General features: G+C 37.7%; 1 protein-coding gene across 1 annotated transcript in view; it reads right to left on the bottom strand.

The window, feature by feature from the left end:
* Positions 1–20,211, bottom strand: part of MCF2L2 (MCF.2 cell line derived transforming sequence-like 2) — a 207,438-nt gene that overhangs the window by 148,349 nt on the left and 38,878 nt on the right. The window contains exon 3 of the mRNA XM_069471995.1: positions 15,321–15,435. Within this exon, the coding sequence (XP_069328096.1) occupies positions 15,321–15,435 (115 nt within the window). The remainder of the gene's footprint in view (positions 1–15,320; positions 15,436–20,211) is intronic.

The following is a 20,211-nucleotide window of genomic DNA, read 5'->3' as shown; positions in this document are numbered from 1 at the left end:
AACCCACAGATGCACAACACTAAGATTAATCCCTAATGTAAACTATAACTTTGAGTGACAAGAATGTGTCAATGCAGGTTCATCCTTTGAGGCAGGATGTTGATGGTGAGGGTGGTTGTGCATGTGTGTGGGTGGGGATATATAAAGGGACTCTCTGTACTTTCCATTCAATTTTTGCTGAAAACTGCTCTAAAAAAAATCTATCTTTAAACAAAATTTTTAGATAATGAAAATTCCTCCAAAAAATTAGTTCTTAAGCAGGAAAAAAAAAAAACCCAATAACATAGCTCTCCAAACTGAATAACATGTCTTCAAACAGACATTTGGAAGCATGGGGTGGAGGAGCATGCCTTAAATAAGAAACTCTAAAATCAAGAACAGAAATAAACTTTTTAATATAAAAAAGGGAAGAAATAAAATACCAGTTGACTAAAAAGAGAAAAATAAAAGACAAACATATTAGAAATGGAGTCTAAATAATAAGATATCCAAGGGATAACATATTTGAACAAAAAAATTAATAAGAGGAAGTGAATAACATCAAGAAAACAAACAAAAGAATGAAAATGAAAAAAAAAGTAAAAAGTAAAAAGTGTCAGAAAGAGAGTGGTTGAAATGGAAGCCAGACAAAAAAAGAATATACTTATAATTAGAGTCCCTAAAAACTAAAAAGAAAACAAGAGAAGAGAAATAATATTTTAAAGTATAATCTAAGAAAACTTTCCAAAAACCAAAAAATAAAAAAGAAAGACCTTAATCTACATTTACCTGAAAGAGCACAGCAGGCACCTGGGAAAATCTACCTGAAACAACCAACTCTGAGATATATCCAAGTAAAACTGTTCAGCTTTAAAGTAAAACTTCTCAGCACCTTCAGGCAAAAAGATCAAGTAATTTACCAGGAAGAGAAACAGGCAGTCATCCTACTTCTCAAAACCAATACACAAATCATGGCAAGAATGGAACAGCATTCTAGAAAAGCTCATGAACAAAAAGTGTGAACCAAGAATTTTATATCCAGACAAGCTAGCCTTCAAGTACTGAAACAACAGAAAAACAGTTATAAAAACGCAAAAAATCAGGGAATTTTATACCTATGACCCCTGTGTGAAGAATTTAGTAGAGGATGATCTTCGTCCAGTCAAGAGATAACTTGGTAAAACTTCAGCAAAAGGATAGATTTAATATATTTAATGGTAGGTCTAATATCAAACATGGCAGAATATACACAAATAATGCATGGTAAAAAATGGAAGGAGAAAGGAGGGGGAAGAGAAAAGAATAAGCTCACTGACTGTAGTGTAGGCAATAGGTGGGCTGTCAAAGGATTCTAACTAACAAACCAAATAGTAAAGGATTAAATTTAAAAACAGAGACAGGGCATTTTAAAAAGGTATAAATACAAGGACAAAAATCAGAAATCTTCTTAAATACCAAAAGAAGTTAAAAATTTAAAAAAACAAAGAAAACACATGTATAATAATTTAGTAAATATAATGTATAGTATTTATAACATAAAATAATGACAAAATTGAGACCAAACATATCAATCACATCAATAAATATAAATGGGTTTAATTCACTTGTAAGAAAAAAATTTTTTTTAATTTATTAATGGCTCACAAAGTAAGAAGCAACTACAGATGCTCTTCAACTTACAATGGGGTTACATCTCAATAAAACCATCTTAAGTTGAAAATATTATAAGTTGAAAATGCATTTAATACACCTAACAAACCAAACATCATAGCTTAGCGTAATCTATCTTAAATGCATTCAGAACACTTACATTAGCCTACAACTGGGCAAATCATCTAACACAAAGCCTATTTTATAATGAATTTTTGAGTAACTCATATCATTTATTAAATACTGTACTGAAAGTGAAAAACAGAATGGTTGTATGGGTACTATTGTAAAGTCAAAAAATCTCAAGTTGAATCATCATAAGTCAGGGACTGTGTATATATACAGTATAGAAGAGAAAGATTCACAGCAAAGCTGATTTAGAAAAGGAATTGGCAATGGTACATTATGCAAATGGAAACAACTGCAAGAGGTTTCTGTCTTGATAACAGACAAAGCAAAATTCAAGCCATAAAGCATTAAACACAATAGAGAACACTTTTAATGCCTAGATATAATTGTTATAATATCAACATAATAACCAAAAAATAAGTCAAAAACTACAGGAGATACAAGGAAACAGAAATACACTTTAAACAGGAGATTTTAATACACTCCTTTCAGTACAAGACAGCGCAAATAGACAACATATTGATAAGGTTATAAAAGACCTAACAACATAATCAATAAGGAAGACCTAATGAATATGTATTTGGCTTTACATTCTGATAATAGAGGATTCATCATCTTCTAAAGTACACATGGAACATCAACAAAAATTGATCAGGATATAAGGTCACAAAGAAAACACTTGAAAATTTAAAAACTTTTTATTAAATGACACTTCAGTATGGAGGAAATATAAAGTAAAATTTCAGAATTTCTAAAATATAATGACAATGAAAACAGTCCATATCAGAATTTATGGGATATATTTAAAGTAGTGAGCAGAGAAAATTCATAGCCTTAAACATTTATATCAACAAAATGAAAGAATGAAAATAAATTCTCAACTCAAAAACTGAGGAAAAAAATGAAGCAAACCAAAAGGAAAAACAAGGAAGAAAATATTAAAGGTAAGACAAAAATTAATAATGTAGAGATTGAAAAAGCAATAGATCTAATTAATAAATCAAAGTTTCATTTTTTAATTAACAAAATAAATAAGCCACTAAATAAGAAAGAAAGTGGGAAGGAGAGGCAAAACACAGATATACAAACTAAAAAATGGCAAAACTGAAACACAAAAAATTTAAAATTTCTAAGAAACTACTTTGCAGACTTCTATGCAAATAAATTTGAAAACCTAGACATAAATAGATAATTTCCTAGGAAAATATAGTTTACTAAAATTGGCCTCATCAGAAATATAAAGCTTAAGTAGGAACCAATTTGGAAGAAAGAAAGGAAATGATTTCATAAGGGAATTCTACCAAATCTTTAATGACTATATATATATTCAGTACCAACGTCACAAAAATTGTTTCAGAACTTAAAAAAAGAAAGAAAATTTTTAACTACTATTTATAAAGCAAGAATGACATTGATATCTAAACCTAATAAAGACAATACAAAGAATAAAATTACTTGTTAAAGGATATAATGGTAAGGAGATCCCATTTACAATAGCAACAAAAGATAAAATACTTAGGAATAAACTTAATAATAAATATACAAAACTACACCAGGGAAAATTTTTAACACTCTTGGAAGACACAAAAGTAGATCTGAACAAATAGAAAGACATTTCTTCTTTATAGGATGATTTTAACACCAGACAAATGTCACTTTTCCCTAAGTTAATTTATAAATTTAACACAGTCCCAATGACAAGACCAACAAGATTTTTTTTTAATGGCACTAGACACAGACAGAAAACAAGAAAGAATAGTTAGGAAAACAATGAAAAAGAAAGTAAAGTTTAAGGAGTGAAGGTGGTGGTGACTGATCCTGCCAGATGTTAAACATACTTAAATCCTCTGTAATTAAAAGAGTTTGTTACTTATGAATAGACAAACCAATTAATTCTCAAATAACTGAGGCAAAGATGGACTTTTAAAATTAATGGTGCTCAGATAACTGAATAGCCATTTAAAGAAAGATAAAGTTAGACCTATATACATACCAACCACAAAAATAAATACCAATCTCATCAGAGCTAACTGTGAAAAACCAAACAAACAAACAAACAAAAACCATACTATAAGAAAGCATGGGTAAATTATTCTATAACCTAAATTTAGGAAAGCTTTCTAACAATGACTCAAAATCCAGATGCAAAAAAAAAAGAAAAATTGATACATTTGATGATATAAAAATTTTGCATGGCAAAATATATCCTAAGCAAATTGAAGGACAAATTAAAAAGTGAGAGGAAAAATACATGCAACATACATCACAGATAAAGAGCTAGTATTGGGCCAGGCATGGTGGCTCACTCCTGTAATCCCAGCACTTTGGGAGGCTGAGGTAGGAGGATCAAGACCATCCTGGGCAACAGAGCGAGACCCTGCCTCTACAAAAAAAATTTAAAAGTTAGCTGGACATGGTGGTGTGCACCTGTAGTCCTAGCAACTTGGGAGGCTGAAGCAGGAGGATCACTTGAGCCCAAGAGTTCAGGCTGCAGTGAGCTATTTTCACAACTTGCACTAAAGCCTGGATGACAGAGCAAGACCGTCTCTCTCCCTTAAAATAAAAAGCGGAGCTAATATCCCCAATACATGAAGAATTCTTAAAAATTGAGAGGAAAATAAAGATCCAAAATTCAATAGAAAAAAAGAGTAAAAACATGAAAAGACAATTCACTATACAAGGGAGTCTTCAAAAAGATTGTGGAACATGCATATTATGAAAAAAACTATTCATGGAGTTCAAAGTTGTTTTGCAACAAAAGAAACTCATACTAACTTGTTATAACATGTCTGAACAGGATCTAGTTTGAAGCATTAAAAAGAATGGCATCAGTTTGAAAAGAGCCCCTATCAGAGCAACATGAATTCTGCTAATATTGAAGGAAGAACAAAAATCAAATATATGGTGAAGCTTGGGTGGAAGAATGGTGAAATCATTGGTGCTTTATGAAAAATTTATGGGGTTAATGCCCCAAAGAAATCAGCAGTTTACAAATAAGACAAGTTTTAAGAAGGGACAAGATGATGTACCTTTAAGAAGGGACAAGATGATGTTGAAGATGAAGCCCATAGTGACAGATCATCCACACAATTTTGCAAGGAAAATAGTCACCTTGTTCATGCCCTAATTGAAGAAGATTAAGATAAAGAGAGGCAACAATAACCAACACTATAGACCTCTCAATTGGTTCAGCTTACACAATTCTGACTGAAAAATTAAAGTTGAGCAAATTTTCCATTTGATGGGTGCCAAAACCATTGCACCCAGATCAGCTGCAGACAAGAGCAGAGCTTATGGTGGAAATTTTAAACAAGTAGGATCAAGATCCTCAAGCATTCTTTTTAAAGAATTATAACAGGAGATGAAACATGGCTTTCCCAATACAATCCTGAAGACAAAGCACAATCAAAACAATGGCCACTAAGAGGTGGGAGTGGTCCAGTCAAAGCAAAACGTCATGGCAACAGTTTTTTGGGATGCTCCAGGCATTTTACTGGTTGACTTTCTGGAGGGCCAAAGAACAAAAAAAATCTGCTTGTTATGAATGTGTTTAGAGGAAGTGGCCAAAGCTTTGCAGAAAAACACAGAGGAAAGCTTCACCAGAGAGTCCTCCACCACCACAATGCTGCTGCTCATTCCTCTCATCAAACAAGGGCAATTTTGTGAGAGTTTTGTGGAATGGAAATCATTAGGCATCCATCTTACAGTCCTGATTTGGCTCCTTCTCTTTTTGTTTCCTAATCTCAAAAAATCTTTAAAGGGCACCCATTTATCTTTAGTTAATAACATAAAAAAGACTGCATTGACATGATTAAATTCCCAGGACCCTCGGTTCTTTAGGGATGGACTAAATGGCTGGTATCATCACTTACAAAAGAGTCTTGCACCCGATGGAGCTTATGCTAAGAAATAAAGTTTATATATATTTTTTAATGTTTAAGTAAATTTATCTTTCTAACTGTAAGCATCTAAAAATATAGATTATCTGGATATGTCTCAAAGACTTGTGAAGCACATCTATCAATGATCACAGTAATCATGGTATGTGACAGCCTGAGGAATCTACTGAAAAATAAATTTTTTTTTTAATTTCAGAATATTATGGGGGTACAAACATTTTGGTTACAAAAAATTGCTTTTATACAATTTGAGTCAAAGTTATAAGTGTACCCAAGCAAAGCCTACAAGAAATATGGGATTATGTTAAGAGGCCTAACATAAGAATCAGAGGCATCCCTGAGGGCAAAGATAATATAAAAGGGTTGGAAAGCCTATTTCAGGGAATAATTGAGGAAAAGTTCCCTGGCCTTGCTAGAAATCTAGATATCCAAGTACAAGAAGCTCAAAGGACTCCTGGGAGATTCATCGCAAAGAGGCAAACACCACAACACATAGTCATCAGACTGGCCGAAGTAAACATGAAAGAGGTACTCCTTTGAGTCCTAAGGCAAAAGTGTCAGGTAACTTACAAAGGAAAACCCATCAGACTAACTGCAGACTTCTCAGCTGAGATCTTACAAGCCAGAAGAGACTGGGGCTCCATTCTCAGTTTTCTCAAACAGAATAATGGCCAACCTAGAATTCTGTATCCCACAAAACTAAGTTTCATATATGAAGGGGAAATAAAGAGGGACAAGCAAACACTGAGGGAATTTGTCAAGACCAGACCTGCCCTGCAGGAAGTACTCAGATCTGCATTCTACATGAATCAGCACAGTGCACACCCATCAGTGTAAAATCACCCAAAAGCTAAAGGTCAAAGCCTAGATACCACCATGGCTCAAGAGATAAAACAAAGCAACAAAGTTCTACTCAACAGAATGAACAGAAATCCACCCCACATATCAGTTCTTTCAATAAAAGTTTATATTCTTTATTTTTATCTTTTAATTCCATGTTTTCCACAAACTTTGAAGTCCCCTCGTGTGTGTGTGTGTGTGTGTGTGTGTGTGTATGATTAAAATGTAAAGTAATAAAGAGATGAAAAATATGAGAGAAACGTTAAAGACAGAATTCCAGAAGCAGAAAACAGTGTCGTAGGGAAGAATCAGTCAAAGAAATAACAACAACAAAAAAAAATTCTTAGCCTAAGAGAGATTTTTTTTTTTTTCACTTCAGGGAAGAGTAAGAGAGATTTGAATCTTGGATTTGAAGGGTAAGGAGAAATAAGGGAAAAGCTCTAAAATTTCAAACCTACAACACATAAAGAAAAAACCCTAAAAGCTTCCTATGGGGAGAAATAAATGGCTTACCTATGAAGAAGACTCAGATCTCTGTAAGAAGGATCAGGCTTGTTATCAATAACACTGGATGCTACAAATCAATAGGTCAATGTTATTTTACAGAAAAAATTCCATACCCAGTCAAACTGCTAATCAAGTGTGAGGACAAAATGTAGCAATTGTCAAACATTCAAGGTCTTGCTAAGAATCGCTTACAATATATCCATTCAGAAAAAGGAATAACTTGAAAGTTTTTAATGAAAATGAAATCCAAAAAGGAAGGGACCTTCCCAGAGATACAACAAAAAGATATCCCAGGTTGACAACTTGCAGTAGGTCTAGACAACAACTACCTTGAATTGTAAGAGTAGATCAGAGGGCCTCAAAAGAATGTCTTCAGGAAGAAAGTGTAGGCATTACACAAATTCTACAATAAAGAAGTTGTATGATAGTAATAATGCAATAAAGGTATACAACACTTCTCTAAATAAGGAAAAAAGAAAGGCAATTAGAAATGCCAGGGGGAAAAGCACATAAAAAAGTCATTGTCTGAATCTGAAATAAATTAAATTACGGCATGATTTTGAGCAACGATGGAGTGTAAGAAAATAGAAACCATTTTACCTTAACATTTGTAACATCCTCCTTTGAGTGACACAGGTTTAGTGACATAGGAGTACATCTCTCAATCTAGAGGTCCAACCTATATTATGTACACATAATGTATATCACATAATACATATAAATGCATTTTACTGATTTCTGTTATTTAAAATCAACCTATAGTCAAAAAACAAAATCCACTTATAGATTAAATATATATACATTATAAATCTTAGCAATGAAAAGGAAGTGTTATATAGGTAGGAGAATTTGAACTTTTTTTTTAAGAAAAATATAAATACTCGGTAGAAAACTAAAGTAGCTGGATGACCACACAGAAATATGTTGTTTAAACATATAATGGTAACCAGTATGTGATCTAAAAATAATAATGTAACTAACAAAAATTAGGGGGTAAATGGGAATGAGGAGAGAAAACATCATAATATGCAAAAATCATTCTTCACGGGGAGGAATCACAAGATACTGTTTAAAGTTGATGAATCAAGAAATAAAGACATAAATATATATTGTTAGTGCCATGGATATAACCACCATAACATCATCTGAAAGATGCATGATGTGGTGGAATAACACTGGGCCAGGAACCAGGAAATCTAAATACTAATCTAAGTCCTAAACTTTGCCCTTCACCAGCCTGTGGATTTACACAAGTCCTTTCTTCTCCCTGGTCTTAGTATCTACCTCTGTAAATGAAATTGGACTAGACCAGTAGTTCAAAAAGTGTGGTTGCAGACCAGCAGCGTCAGAATCTCCCGGGAACTTGTTAGAAATGCAAATTGTTTTGTCCTCTTCCCCAGACTTACTAAATCAGAAACCCTGGGGTAGGCCAGCAATCTGTTATTAAGTCTTTTGGGGGGGTTCTGATGTGTGCTAATGTCTGAGAACCACTATGCTAGACCAGTGGCCAACAAACTACGATCCTTCTGCCAAATCCACCCCACTCTCATCTTTGTAAATAAAGTTTTATTGGAACACAGCCACAGCCATTTGCTTACATATTGTCTATGGTCGTTTTTGAGCTACAGCAGTAGAGGTCAGTAGTTGAGGCAGAAACTCTATGGCCTGAAAAGCCCAAAACAGTTTCTTTCTGGTTCTTTACAGAAAAAGTTTGCTAACCTCTGAGCTAGACTATTCTGAATGATAATACTGAATGCACATCATTACTAAATTGTATGCAATGTTTATCATCCCAGTGAAGTTTGTAAAGATGATTCAAACAGAAAGGTATTTAAGCTAATGCCTAGAGTGTCTATAATAAGTGTATGGACTAACTCTGGCAATGGTACTAGAATCTTCCCTCCCCATCATTCTCAGGAACTCATACAATAGTAAATAACAAATAGTAAAAAGTCATTTAACACATAGTAAAAAACTAGTAAAAAGTCAAGACCTCTGTGGCTCACAGCACCTTGGGAAACCTTACTGGCCACATAGTGACTAGTGGAGGCATGCGGAGTTGCCTGCTCTCCATCCAAAGCTTGATTTTAAAAAGGCAAAATTCTCAAATTTTATAGCTAATACCTCATCCAATATTTTCTCCAATTTCATCTCAATTCCTCAGACCACTCTATTACCGTAACAACCTACATCATGTGATAAATAGAAGAGGCTGCTTATTATGGGATGTGGCTTTTATCTTAATAATTGATAATACCGTTGAGTAAAGTCCAGACATTTAGAATCATTAGCAGTCATAAATTTAAGCAAAAGGTCATGCTTTGAATTCTTAAAAAAATCTAAATTGAACATGTCAGAAAAGAGAAAGTGGATTTCTATCTGAACAACATAGACAACATAAAAGCAGGATGGAATGCTAAGTTGCTAAAGCTGAGAAGTTTTACAATCCCACTTAGTCTTTCAATACAAAGAAGTCAGTCTCAGGCCGGGCGCGGTGGCTCACGCCTGTAATCCTAGCACTCTGGGAGGCCGAGGTGGGCGGATCGTTTGAGCTCAGGAGTTCGAGACCAGCCTGAGCAAGAGCGAGACCCCACCTCTACTAAAAATAGAAAGAAATTATATGGACAGCTAAAAATATATATAGAAAAAATTAGCCGGGCATGGTGGCGCATGCCTGTAGTCCCAGCTACTCGGGAGGCTGAGACAGGAGGATCGCTTGAGCTCAGGAGTTTGAGGTTGCTGTGAGCTCGGCTGACGCCACGGCACTCACTCTAGCCTGGGCAACAGAGTGAGACTCTGTCTCAAAAAAAAAAAATAAAAAATAAAATAAATAAATAAGAAGTCAGTCTCATTATAACTCACAGGCCAAAGAGTAACATTGCTCTTCTTCTATCCCTTCCTCAAGTACAAATATTAGACCGCATTTTAGGATACTAGTCATAAAAGAGGATATCACTCATTCCAAAGACAAGACATGTGAGGAAAACAGAAGTAGGAAAACTCTTCTAATTTAAATAGGTCCTTCCACAGATTCATTATAGAAAATGTCCTTTATAAATAGCAAACAATCATAAAATTAACCACTCTTATGAAATACAACTCTTGTACCATCTAATAAAAGTACTCTCCTCAATCCCGTCAGAATAATGAGCCCAGAACTGTGAATAAAACAATAAAACTGAATGGAGGAATACAGTGATAAAAATTCTTGCTTAGTTATACAAATATTGATTGAGGAACAAACAACAGTGATTTAAAAATAGTTGACCATCTCTCCGGTTCAGAATATTTTACTAATGCCTTTTCAAATCACCTAGCTACAATTTGTAGCCCCAGGTGATATTTTTTTAAAATTTACTTTTTGTTTGTTTGTTAATTTTTTTTTTTTTTAAAGACAGGGTCTCGCTCTGTCACCCAGACTGGAGTGCAGTGACTCAATCATAGCTCACTGCAACCTCCAACCTCTGGGCTCAAGTGACCCTCCTGCCTCAGCCTCCCGAGTAGTTTGGACTACAGGTGCACACCACTCTGCCTGGCTAGACGTGTTTTAAATGACATTATTTTGTATAAGTAATATATCTGAGAAACTGATCGCTAGGATTTATTCTGCTATTGTTATAAGCTGGACTGTGAAAACTTTTAGTATAATTTATAGAGCAGATGGTACCTGATAGACTAAAATCCACCCTCAGTTGTTTTGGCAAACATAATGGTGATGTGGTAATGGTGTGTGTGTGTGTGTGTGTGTGTGTTTTAGATTTATTTATTTTAACAGCATGAGATCCACGTGGGAAGGTTCTTAATTCAATAGGTCCTTATGTACAGTACTACAAATAATTCACAAAGAAATCTCAGGGTCAAGGATGCTCAGGAAATTGCATTTTTTGTATGTAATGCATTTATAGAGAAGAAATACAGAACTGTGAAGGCAAAAGTAAAAAACGTGGGAACAGCCCTCCCTCAGTCTCTCAACTTCCGCACATTCCCTACCACCTCACTTTACCCAAAAGCTAAGACTGATTCTCGGTTTTCTTCCTCATCCCTCTCAAATGCCCATTCCATTTGGTTTTACCGCAGCTTCTCCCTACCTGCTCCTTACGCAGTGATTCTCACCCTGGGCTGCATGTGGGCTTCACACACCACTGAAGCCCAGGTCCCACCCCCAGAAATCCTGGTTTAATTGGTCTGAATCACGGCCTGGGCATTAAGAGTTTTAAAAACTCCCCAGGCAATCCTAATATGCAGGCAAGGCTGAGGACCATTGTGCTAGCACGATTTGATAAGGAAGAGCCAGAAAAAGGAGTGAAATAAAACAAGCTGAGACCACCAAAACCAAAATGACTCCTGAATCCCATAAACCCAGACATGTAAGAGTACCAAGATGCAATTGTAAGATTCCCAAAGCCAAATGTTTTCATTAGCTACCCTCTCCCAGTGCCTGTCCTCCTGTCTACCCCTTGCTAGCCAGCCCTCCTGCCCTCATCCCTCTTCATTCTGCACCTATCCCTGTGTAGAAGCCCCTAACTCGTCTTCCTGCCTCCTCTTCCTGCTCCCTCCGACACACCCTGCACACCACCACCGATTCAGCCGCCCCTCGCTCTCCTCCTCTCAGCCTCCCATGGCCTCTTCCTGCTCACTCTGCCCACACTCCTTAACTTGGTGGTTCAGGCCTTGCCCAGTCTCTCTCCAGCTGTCTCTCCCTGAGGGCTCTGAAGCATCTCTCCCTACTGTCTGAAAAGGAGTCTCACTCTGTTCTGGGCAACCTGAATGGTCTGTAATTCTCCAAACATACTCTGTTTAAAACTTCAAACCCCATGTGAAATAGAAATAGAAGCCGAGTAATTTCCCCTTGGTCACATAGCTAGTGAGCAGTGGGATCTGGATTTCAATCTAGGTTTAGGCTGTGTCCAAAGCTCTTAAACCCCATCCTGTTCTCCCTCTGGAATGCCCCCTCCATATCTACTGTGGAAACTGTACCAGCCTTCAAGGGCACTTCATTCCTGACCCTTTCCCTGTTTTTCCTGTCTGAAGTGGCTTTGCTGTCTTTTGAGCTCATATAGCCCTTTATTTACACATTTCACAAAACATCGTGACAAGAGTTACGTGATGAGTGTCCTCAGCTTGAGGCACGGTCTTCTAGCCTTTTCCGTCCTTTTATGGCACCTCACACAGCACCCTACACACTGCTGGCTCTCAGCCCAGGTCTGGTGAAGAACGAGTTGCTGTGGAAAGCCTTTCTGTACTCACCCAAGCCAGCCACAATGGGAGATGCTTATTAATTTCAGGCACAGTATCCTTTCCCTACCCTGAGTACCCTGCCATTTTTGTCTATTTGATTGTATCATTCTGCCTTCTACTATGCCATGAGCCCTCAGCCAACTGCCTGTAAAACATTCTGCAACCTGGGAAGGGCTCCAGTGCCTGACGACCAGAAGCATCCAGGAAGATGCAAAGTGTGATAAATGGGAGTCATAAAACAAACAAGGGTGGCTTCATTCTTTGTAACCAGATGGAAACTAGAAGTCGAGGTTCAGGTCAAATTCCGCTTTCGGGCCTTACCCTTTGTCTCTGCTTTACGTTGAAAGGAACAAAGGGTGGAGCGGCAAGTAAGTCTGAGCAAAACCCAGGAAGAAGAAGGGAATAACTGGTTGGACAGCTACTCTTTCTCAAGAGACAAACAGCATTCTAGGAAAGGAAAATACTTCATAATTTGCAAGAAATTGTGCAACGAACATAAAGTAGAAAAAGAAATAAGGCCAAAATAGCAGTTCCCTGTTCTCTCTTCTCTTCTACATCTGTGACATGGGGGTTATAACCCTCCCTGCTTCTCTCTACACTGGTTCAGATGGTGTTCAATGTGCTGTCCTCGGTATGATTCAGAAAAGCCTGAAAATACAAGAGGAAATCACCCATTTAATTTAGCATTTGACTGCATCCCTGTGGATTAAGTGAAATTAGACATTGAGCTTAAAACAAATATAAAGAGAAGGGGAGAGACCCTTCCCCCCACTGTCTACCTCCCTGTTGGCCTTCTTCCTGGATGCTCGCATGGAAGAAGTTGCTGAACGGACAGGTCATTGTCCTGTAATGGATTGAGCCAAAGAGAGAGGTTAAGTTCAACTTTCTAAAACCCAGGGAGGTAAAGGCAGAAGTGAGGAGTGGGGGGCCCCCTCTGTCAGTGTCCCCCTTCCCACTGTAGAGGTGGAAGAACTCCACCCCCATCCTCGTAGGGTCCCTCTGGGTCCAAAAATTAAATTGACATAACATAGATTAACAGGGGAAAAGCGTACACATTTACAAGTGTTTCACGTGACACAAGAGCCCTCATAAAGAAATGAAGACCTAAAGAACCAGTTAAAGCCAGTTACTTACACATTGGATTGAACAAAGAATGATAAACTCTGAAAATGTGACTGAATTATGAGGGAGGCTTAAAAGATACGAGTCATTCTAACAAGGTCTATACAGTATCCTCTCAGCTTCAACTTCGCATTGAAGATAACATGTTACCTTTCTTTCTAGGACAGGGAGGGTGTCTTTCACAAGGGAATTTCATCTTCTGCTCTTAAGAAACAGCACAAAAGTCAAAGCGATCTTCTTGTACCTGCGATTTTTCAAGTGCCTTTAACTTAAATAAGCAATATGCCAGAATAGCATATTTTAACCCCTTCATCACCTTACAGCAAACACCATTTGTTTAGAATGAATCATTATCAAAACTGGAAACTCTACCAACACTATTTTTGGGAATTGACCATGTGCTGGGCACTGTGCTAGGGCTGGAGATATTAAAAAAAAAAGAAGAAGAAGAAGAAGAAGAAGAAGAAGGAGAAGAAAGAAAGAAAAGAAAGAGAAAAGAAAAAGAAGAGGAAAAAAAACCATCAGTCCCTACCCTTGAGAAGGTCAGTCTAATGGCAGAGGCAGAAATAATTTCCATGTGCTATGGTGTTATACAAGAGGGAAGTTTAAGACCCCATGGAAATAAAGAAAAGAGCCTGTGAAAGCAGAACTAGGGTCAGGAAAGGTTTCCTTGAAGAGACGAGGTCAGAGATGAGGGCTGATGGATGTGCAGAAGTTCGGCCTAGAAGGGTGAGAGAGGCATTCCTGCAGAGAACTGTATGAGCAAAGCCCAGAGTTGGGTGCAGCATCTTTCCCTCAAAGCAACAAAGGACTCCCCCAAATTCAGTAACACATATCAGATGGGGGGGGGTGGGTAAAAGAAGATGGGAGAAATTAATGAAATATAATTTAAGGACTGAACTTTGAAGAAATGTATTAAAAATAAATCCATGGCCTTCTCTGAAGACGACAGGTAAAAGAAGAAATAAAACAAAAACAAAACACTTTTCAAGTAGGTTTGGTTGAAGCAATCAATTTGCTAATCACAGGTGGACAGGCAGGCTCAGACTCGAGGCCTTTCAATCACAAAGCTGGTGTTTATCTCTAAATCATATGCAGCAGATGGAAAGCAGCAAAAGAACACATACCTGGCTGTTGTGTAAATTCTTAAGCACACCATAGTTAAGGAAGGAATGTCATAGACAATATAGACCTTGGAGGGGAAGGAAGGCCTTTCCTGGCCAACTCTGCTGTGCTGGAGAGTGGATACAGCATTTCTAAGAATCAGGGTTTGGACCCCATTCCCAGCTCTGTCTCTGTGAAATGGTAGTGATCAATGTGAACACTGTCCCGCAGTCCATCCCTCGGAGACCTGAGAATTGACTTAAGTGGCATAAAGATGTGAGACCTGGGCTAAAGAGGGTGGAATTAGCAGATGTCAAAAAGCATTTCTGTCATGGGCATGGCTACAAACACAGTTTTTATGCCTGGTCTTGCAGTTTCCTTGCTCTATGCCTTAGTTTCTCCATTTGACCGTGACAATTATAAAATCTGCCCCTAATTTCCATATTTAGGAGAGATAAATTAAATAACTCCTGACACAGTTTGAGCTCCTTGAGGAACAGTCATGTGCGTCCCAGACAACATGACCAGGAAGCAGGAATAACCCTAAGCTGCAGCAACGAACCTGAAGGAACAAAGGCAACACCAGCTGTTCAATAAGTTTTCCATTCACTCAACACTGCTTATTAAGTACCTGCTATGGCGACACAGTCAAACTGATGCTTGTTTATCATTGTTTCCTAGTCTCTTTCTACATCCCTCATTCGTGACTGATGAATGAGGGAAACTGGCCGAGTTACATACCAGGGAAAACTGTGCTCATGGAAGATTCCATCTCAACCCAGCCCCGCTACAGGACAAATGTGGAATAAAGCCAGTAACTAAGAAGGCAGCAGAACATCGTGCTTGGCTCACCTGGGGATGCTAGTCAGGTAGGTCATGACGTTCAGGAAGTCCTCTTCTGGGATGTGTTTGAACCCCGCAAACTCTGGGAAAGTGATGATGGGGGCACCACCCTCCCCTCGGCCTCCTGCAACAAAAATGGGCCGTCACAACATTTGCAAAATGCTGTCACGTCACGACTCCGCAGGGAAGGGGCTCTGACTAAGATTAAGTTGGGAGACGGAATATATGGGCCTCCTCTTTTTCTATCTCAGACTAGAATTTGGGAGAAGTTAACATTGAACTATTTTGGACAAGTCTCTCTTCTCCTTCATGCTTGCTCAATAGCATTATAAGAATTCAATTTTTTAATCTTTTGAGGGTAGTTACTGTATAAAAGGTAACATTGATTTAATTATTTAGCATAGGTAGAATAGTAAGTAATGCCAACACAAATATTACTTGCTCTTCATTTTTATAGTTAGTAAATATCAAAGGTAATATCACAAGGTGGTTAAGAGAGTTAACTCTAAAATCAGACAGCCTAGGCCGGGCGCGGTGGCTCACGCCTGTAATCCTAGCACTCTGGGAGGCCGAGGCGGGTGGATCGCTCAAGGTCAGGAGTTCGAGACCAGCCTGAGCAAGAGCGAGACCCCGTCTCTACTAAAAACAGAAAGAAATTATATGGACAACTAAAAATATATATAGAAAAATTAGCCGGGCATAGTGGCACATGCCTGTAGTCCCAGCTACTCGGGAGGCTGAGGCAGTAGTTGCTGTGAGCTAAGCTGACGCCACGGCACTCACTCTAGCCTGGGCAACAAAGTGAGACTCTGTCTCAAAAAAATAAATAAATAAATAAAATCAGACAGCCTGGTTCAAATTCTGCTTTGCCACTTAATTGCTATATGATTTTAGCCAAGATATTTAACCTAAGTAAGATTTTCCTCATATATATACATACACACATACAGGGTGTCCCAAAAGTCTCCATACAAAGGAAAAATTGTAATGAATATTTTGTAAATAAAGGTGCATTTAGCTACAATTTCCCATCTTTCCTATGTATGGCAACTTTCGGGACACCATGTATTTCCTCCCATTATATATATATAATAAAAATAATACTTGTCCCTACCTCAAAAGAAATTGTGAGGATTAAGTGAGAACGCAAATGAAAAGCATGTTAGCAGGGTGCTTATTATATATAACTGCTCAATAAATGGTGTTCATTATTATAATAATAATTATTATTACAAGGAGGCAATAATCAGCTTCCTTTCAAGAACTTATAAACAGGAATATAAGATATCACTGTGGGAATAAAAATATAAAAATACTTAATTCATTAAGGCAGAGGCCTGCAGATTAAATTAACTAGATTATATTTCCCAGTCTCCTTACAGTTCCATGTAGCCATATGACTAAGTTCCTAAACAGTGTGGCAGGTACCCAGGGAACCACAGTGAACTTACAGGAACACCATTAATATTTTAAATTTTTTTTTTTTTTTTTGAGACAGGGTCTCACTCTGTTGTCCAGGCTAGAGTGCCATGGTGTCAGCCTAGCTCACAGCAACCTCAAACTCCTGGGCTCAAGCAATCCTCCTGCCTCAGCCTCCCAAGTAGCTAGGACTACAGGCATGCGCCACCATGTCTGGCTAATTTTTTCTGTATATATTTTTAGTTTTTCAGATAATTTCTTTCTATTTTTAGTAGAGACGGGGTCTTGCTCTTGCTCAGGCTGGTCTTGAACTCCTGAGCTCAAACCATCTGCCCGCCTCGGCCTCCCAGAGTGCTAGGATTACAGGCGTGAGCCACCACACCCGGCCTATTTTAAATTTTAGAGGGAAACACTGTGATAGTTGACATCTGACAGATACCATGTATACTACTGGCTTGAGGTGGTTCATCATTTCAATACTAAATTGCACTATATTCTTTTTGATGGCACTGCATTTTGTAAAACTGGGTTTTGGTGGTTACTGGGACAAAAAGAAAATACAGTTTGAAAATCAGTGCGGAACAAGAAATGAGGGTGGTGATGTCTAGTCTGATTCCAAGGTTTGTGATAATTATGGTTATTTAAGAATAAAGTTGAAAGAAAAAATATTTTAGTTTATATGTATTACTTTTTCAAACAGATACTAAGTTGTTAGTAGTTGTTAGGACGTATATACTTATTAAGTTATTTTAACCATCAGTTATTGCTTTTGGCCTAGGGACACCATGAAAAATGACTGAGATACTAAGACACTGAGAACTGGGAAAGTTTGGGAACCTCTGCGTGAGCCACTGGGATGTATACTGAAGCTGCATGCACCTGCCAGGTTATGCCCTTGGAGGGAAACCACTTCAAGAGGAGTAATGGCTCCCAAGTCAAAGCCAACTACAAACGATTGCATGCATCTAACAGGTCTAAGAAAGACGTGTCAGTGCGGGATGAGGGTTAGTGAGGATTGTATGACTAGTGAGGATGTGTGCTCAGTGAAGAAACTACAGAAAAGAGAAACTCAGAGAAGCAGAAATGGGCAGTGTATCACCAATGCTATCCTAAGGAGAGCATCCTGGCCCACCAGAATTCAATGTGTGGCCAGTCTATCTAATACCACCACCATTAAGATCATACAGCCCACACTCCTGTGCTGACTCCATGCCTGATAAATACCTTCTGCTTATAGTCTGACTTTCTATGTCAATTTGTTTCAAGAGAAAGAATGTGCTATCTAGAAAACTCAAGTATTTTATAGGTAAAGAATAAGTTAGCATCGCATCTCCTGCAAGCATTGTTAATCTGGGTTTTAAACTGTCCGAGACCAACCGCTATGTAATGAGACCATGTGAGATTTGGATGGTCAGTCACCCTTCTCTAAGAAGTGCCTCTTCATGAATCCTGTATGTTTATTTTAAATTTCCAAAAAGATACCCCCGGGATTAGATGTCTGTCAAGCTTTGACAAGGATATTGAGCTACCTCATTATGGTGACTGATAAGGATACTATCAGCTTTCCCCTAATATTCTTCCCCTTTGCAGTTTCACAACTGTAGGAAGTTTCAGAGAAATATGAATTAAGAGACTTTGTATCTCTAGTAAGGCTAAATTTAGATGGTTTACAAAACTGTACTAATTGTATAACCAACATTTGACGAAGAAATTGCTAAAACATTTCAAGGAACCAAAACACCCTAAAATATTCATTAGCATGTTATTATCCCATTTAATTTTATAATTTACTAAATTAAAATTACCATTTAAACTTTTAAACTACCTTTTATAGTTTACTAAATTAAAGTTATTCCCACCTAAATGGAAAAAGATAAGTGAATTTTTCTTCTATCTTGGTTACTACCAATACTGAGCACCAGAGTAGACCCAAGTTAACTGTGGGCACCCACCTGCAGTTGAATATTACTTGTAAGAGGCAGAAGCACCAAGGAAACCAAGTGGGGCTTATGTCTAGACAACTATTGACAACTCACAACACGGCATCTAGTGCCACCTGGTGAGAAAATGTGGTAATCCAAGAGGAAGAAGGCATGACTGTTCAGAGTCCCATTCAAGGAAGACCAAAAAAACCCAAATTATTTGGTACCAAGTAAAATGACAACTTAAATAAAATAAACCTTACTTCTCCTGGTATGATTTTTTATCTTTTCATCAAATGAGAGAGAACTAGCTTTACTGCAGAAAACGCTAAGTACTTGGGGTACAAAAGATGATTCCTGCCAGGGCCGTGGGTGTTGGCTGGCATGAAGTCAATGCAATGTGGTCTATGCTGTCTCTGGACTGAGGATTTTGAGAAGCACTTTGCTCCTTCCATGTTCTCTTAGCCTGTCTGCTCTCCGGATGCAGATAAGAAGGAGGCTGCAAAATGGATAACAGTAAGAGCCTCCATTGATGTGAAGTGAAGGAGGCTTCACTCCCGGGCCTCTGCTTGAAGAGGAGTTGTCTGCTTACCAGGAACACATACACTGAACCAGGACAAGAGGAGGAACTAAATTTCTATTGTGTTTGTTTGAGCCACTATATATTTTGGAGTCTATTTATTACAGCCATTTAGCTTGCCCTAACTGATAGAGGTTTCAGTAGCTATAAATTTCATTTCAGGATAGTGGGGGGCAATATAAATCATTTGTTATAAAAAAGGAGATATTCAATCCAAAATATTTGAGAACCATTTCTTTTGCCTGCACTACTCAATGTAATAGTCACTTGACACATGTGGCTATTGAGCACTTGAAATGTGGCCAGTCCAAACTGAGATGTGCTGTAAGTATAAAATACAAACTAGATTTCAAAGACTTGGTATGAAAAAAAGAATATAAAATCTCATTAATAATTTTGAATATTGGTTACATGTTGAAATACTAATTTAGATATAATAGGTAAATAAAATCTATTATTAAAATTAATTTCACCTGCTTCTTTTTTACCTTTTTAATATGGTTACTACAAAATTTAAAAGTACATATGCACGTCCCACTGGCTATTAAACAGCCCTGCTCTGGACTTCTTGCATCGGTTCTCACTTCCCAGGTTCCAAGTCACTAACTCATATCTGAGCTAGATAGGAGTTTTGGCTCTGATAACTGTCTTGGTTTGACATTCTCCATCATTTGTGGTGGGAGCTTCCCACTCTCCCCACTTGCCCCCTGGGAGCTCCACCCGCACCAACCCCCTAGGTGTGTATGTATGGGTAGAAACACTGGGGACTCAACAAGCCTACGAATATTTTATTCCTTCACTATCAATTGCCTTCAAAAGATTAAAATTAATATGTGAGGGAGAGAGAAATAGATAGATAGATATGGTGGAAGGAGGAAGAAAGAGGGAGAGAAAGAGATTCAGACATGGTGATTCCAAGGGGAAGATAACCATTAAAAAAAAAAATATGGGCCGGGCGCGGTGGCTCACGCCTGTAATC

This window comes from Eulemur rufifrons, chromosome 7, assembly GCF_041146395.1.
Source record: "Eulemur rufifrons isolate Redbay chromosome 7, OSU_ERuf_1, whole genome shotgun sequence".
Classification (NCBI taxonomy): domain Eukaryota; kingdom Metazoa; phylum Chordata; class Mammalia; order Primates; family Lemuridae; genus Eulemur; species Eulemur rufifrons.
The sequence above is the reverse complement of the archived record's forward strand: the minus strand, read 5'-3'. Positions and strand labels throughout refer to the sequence as shown.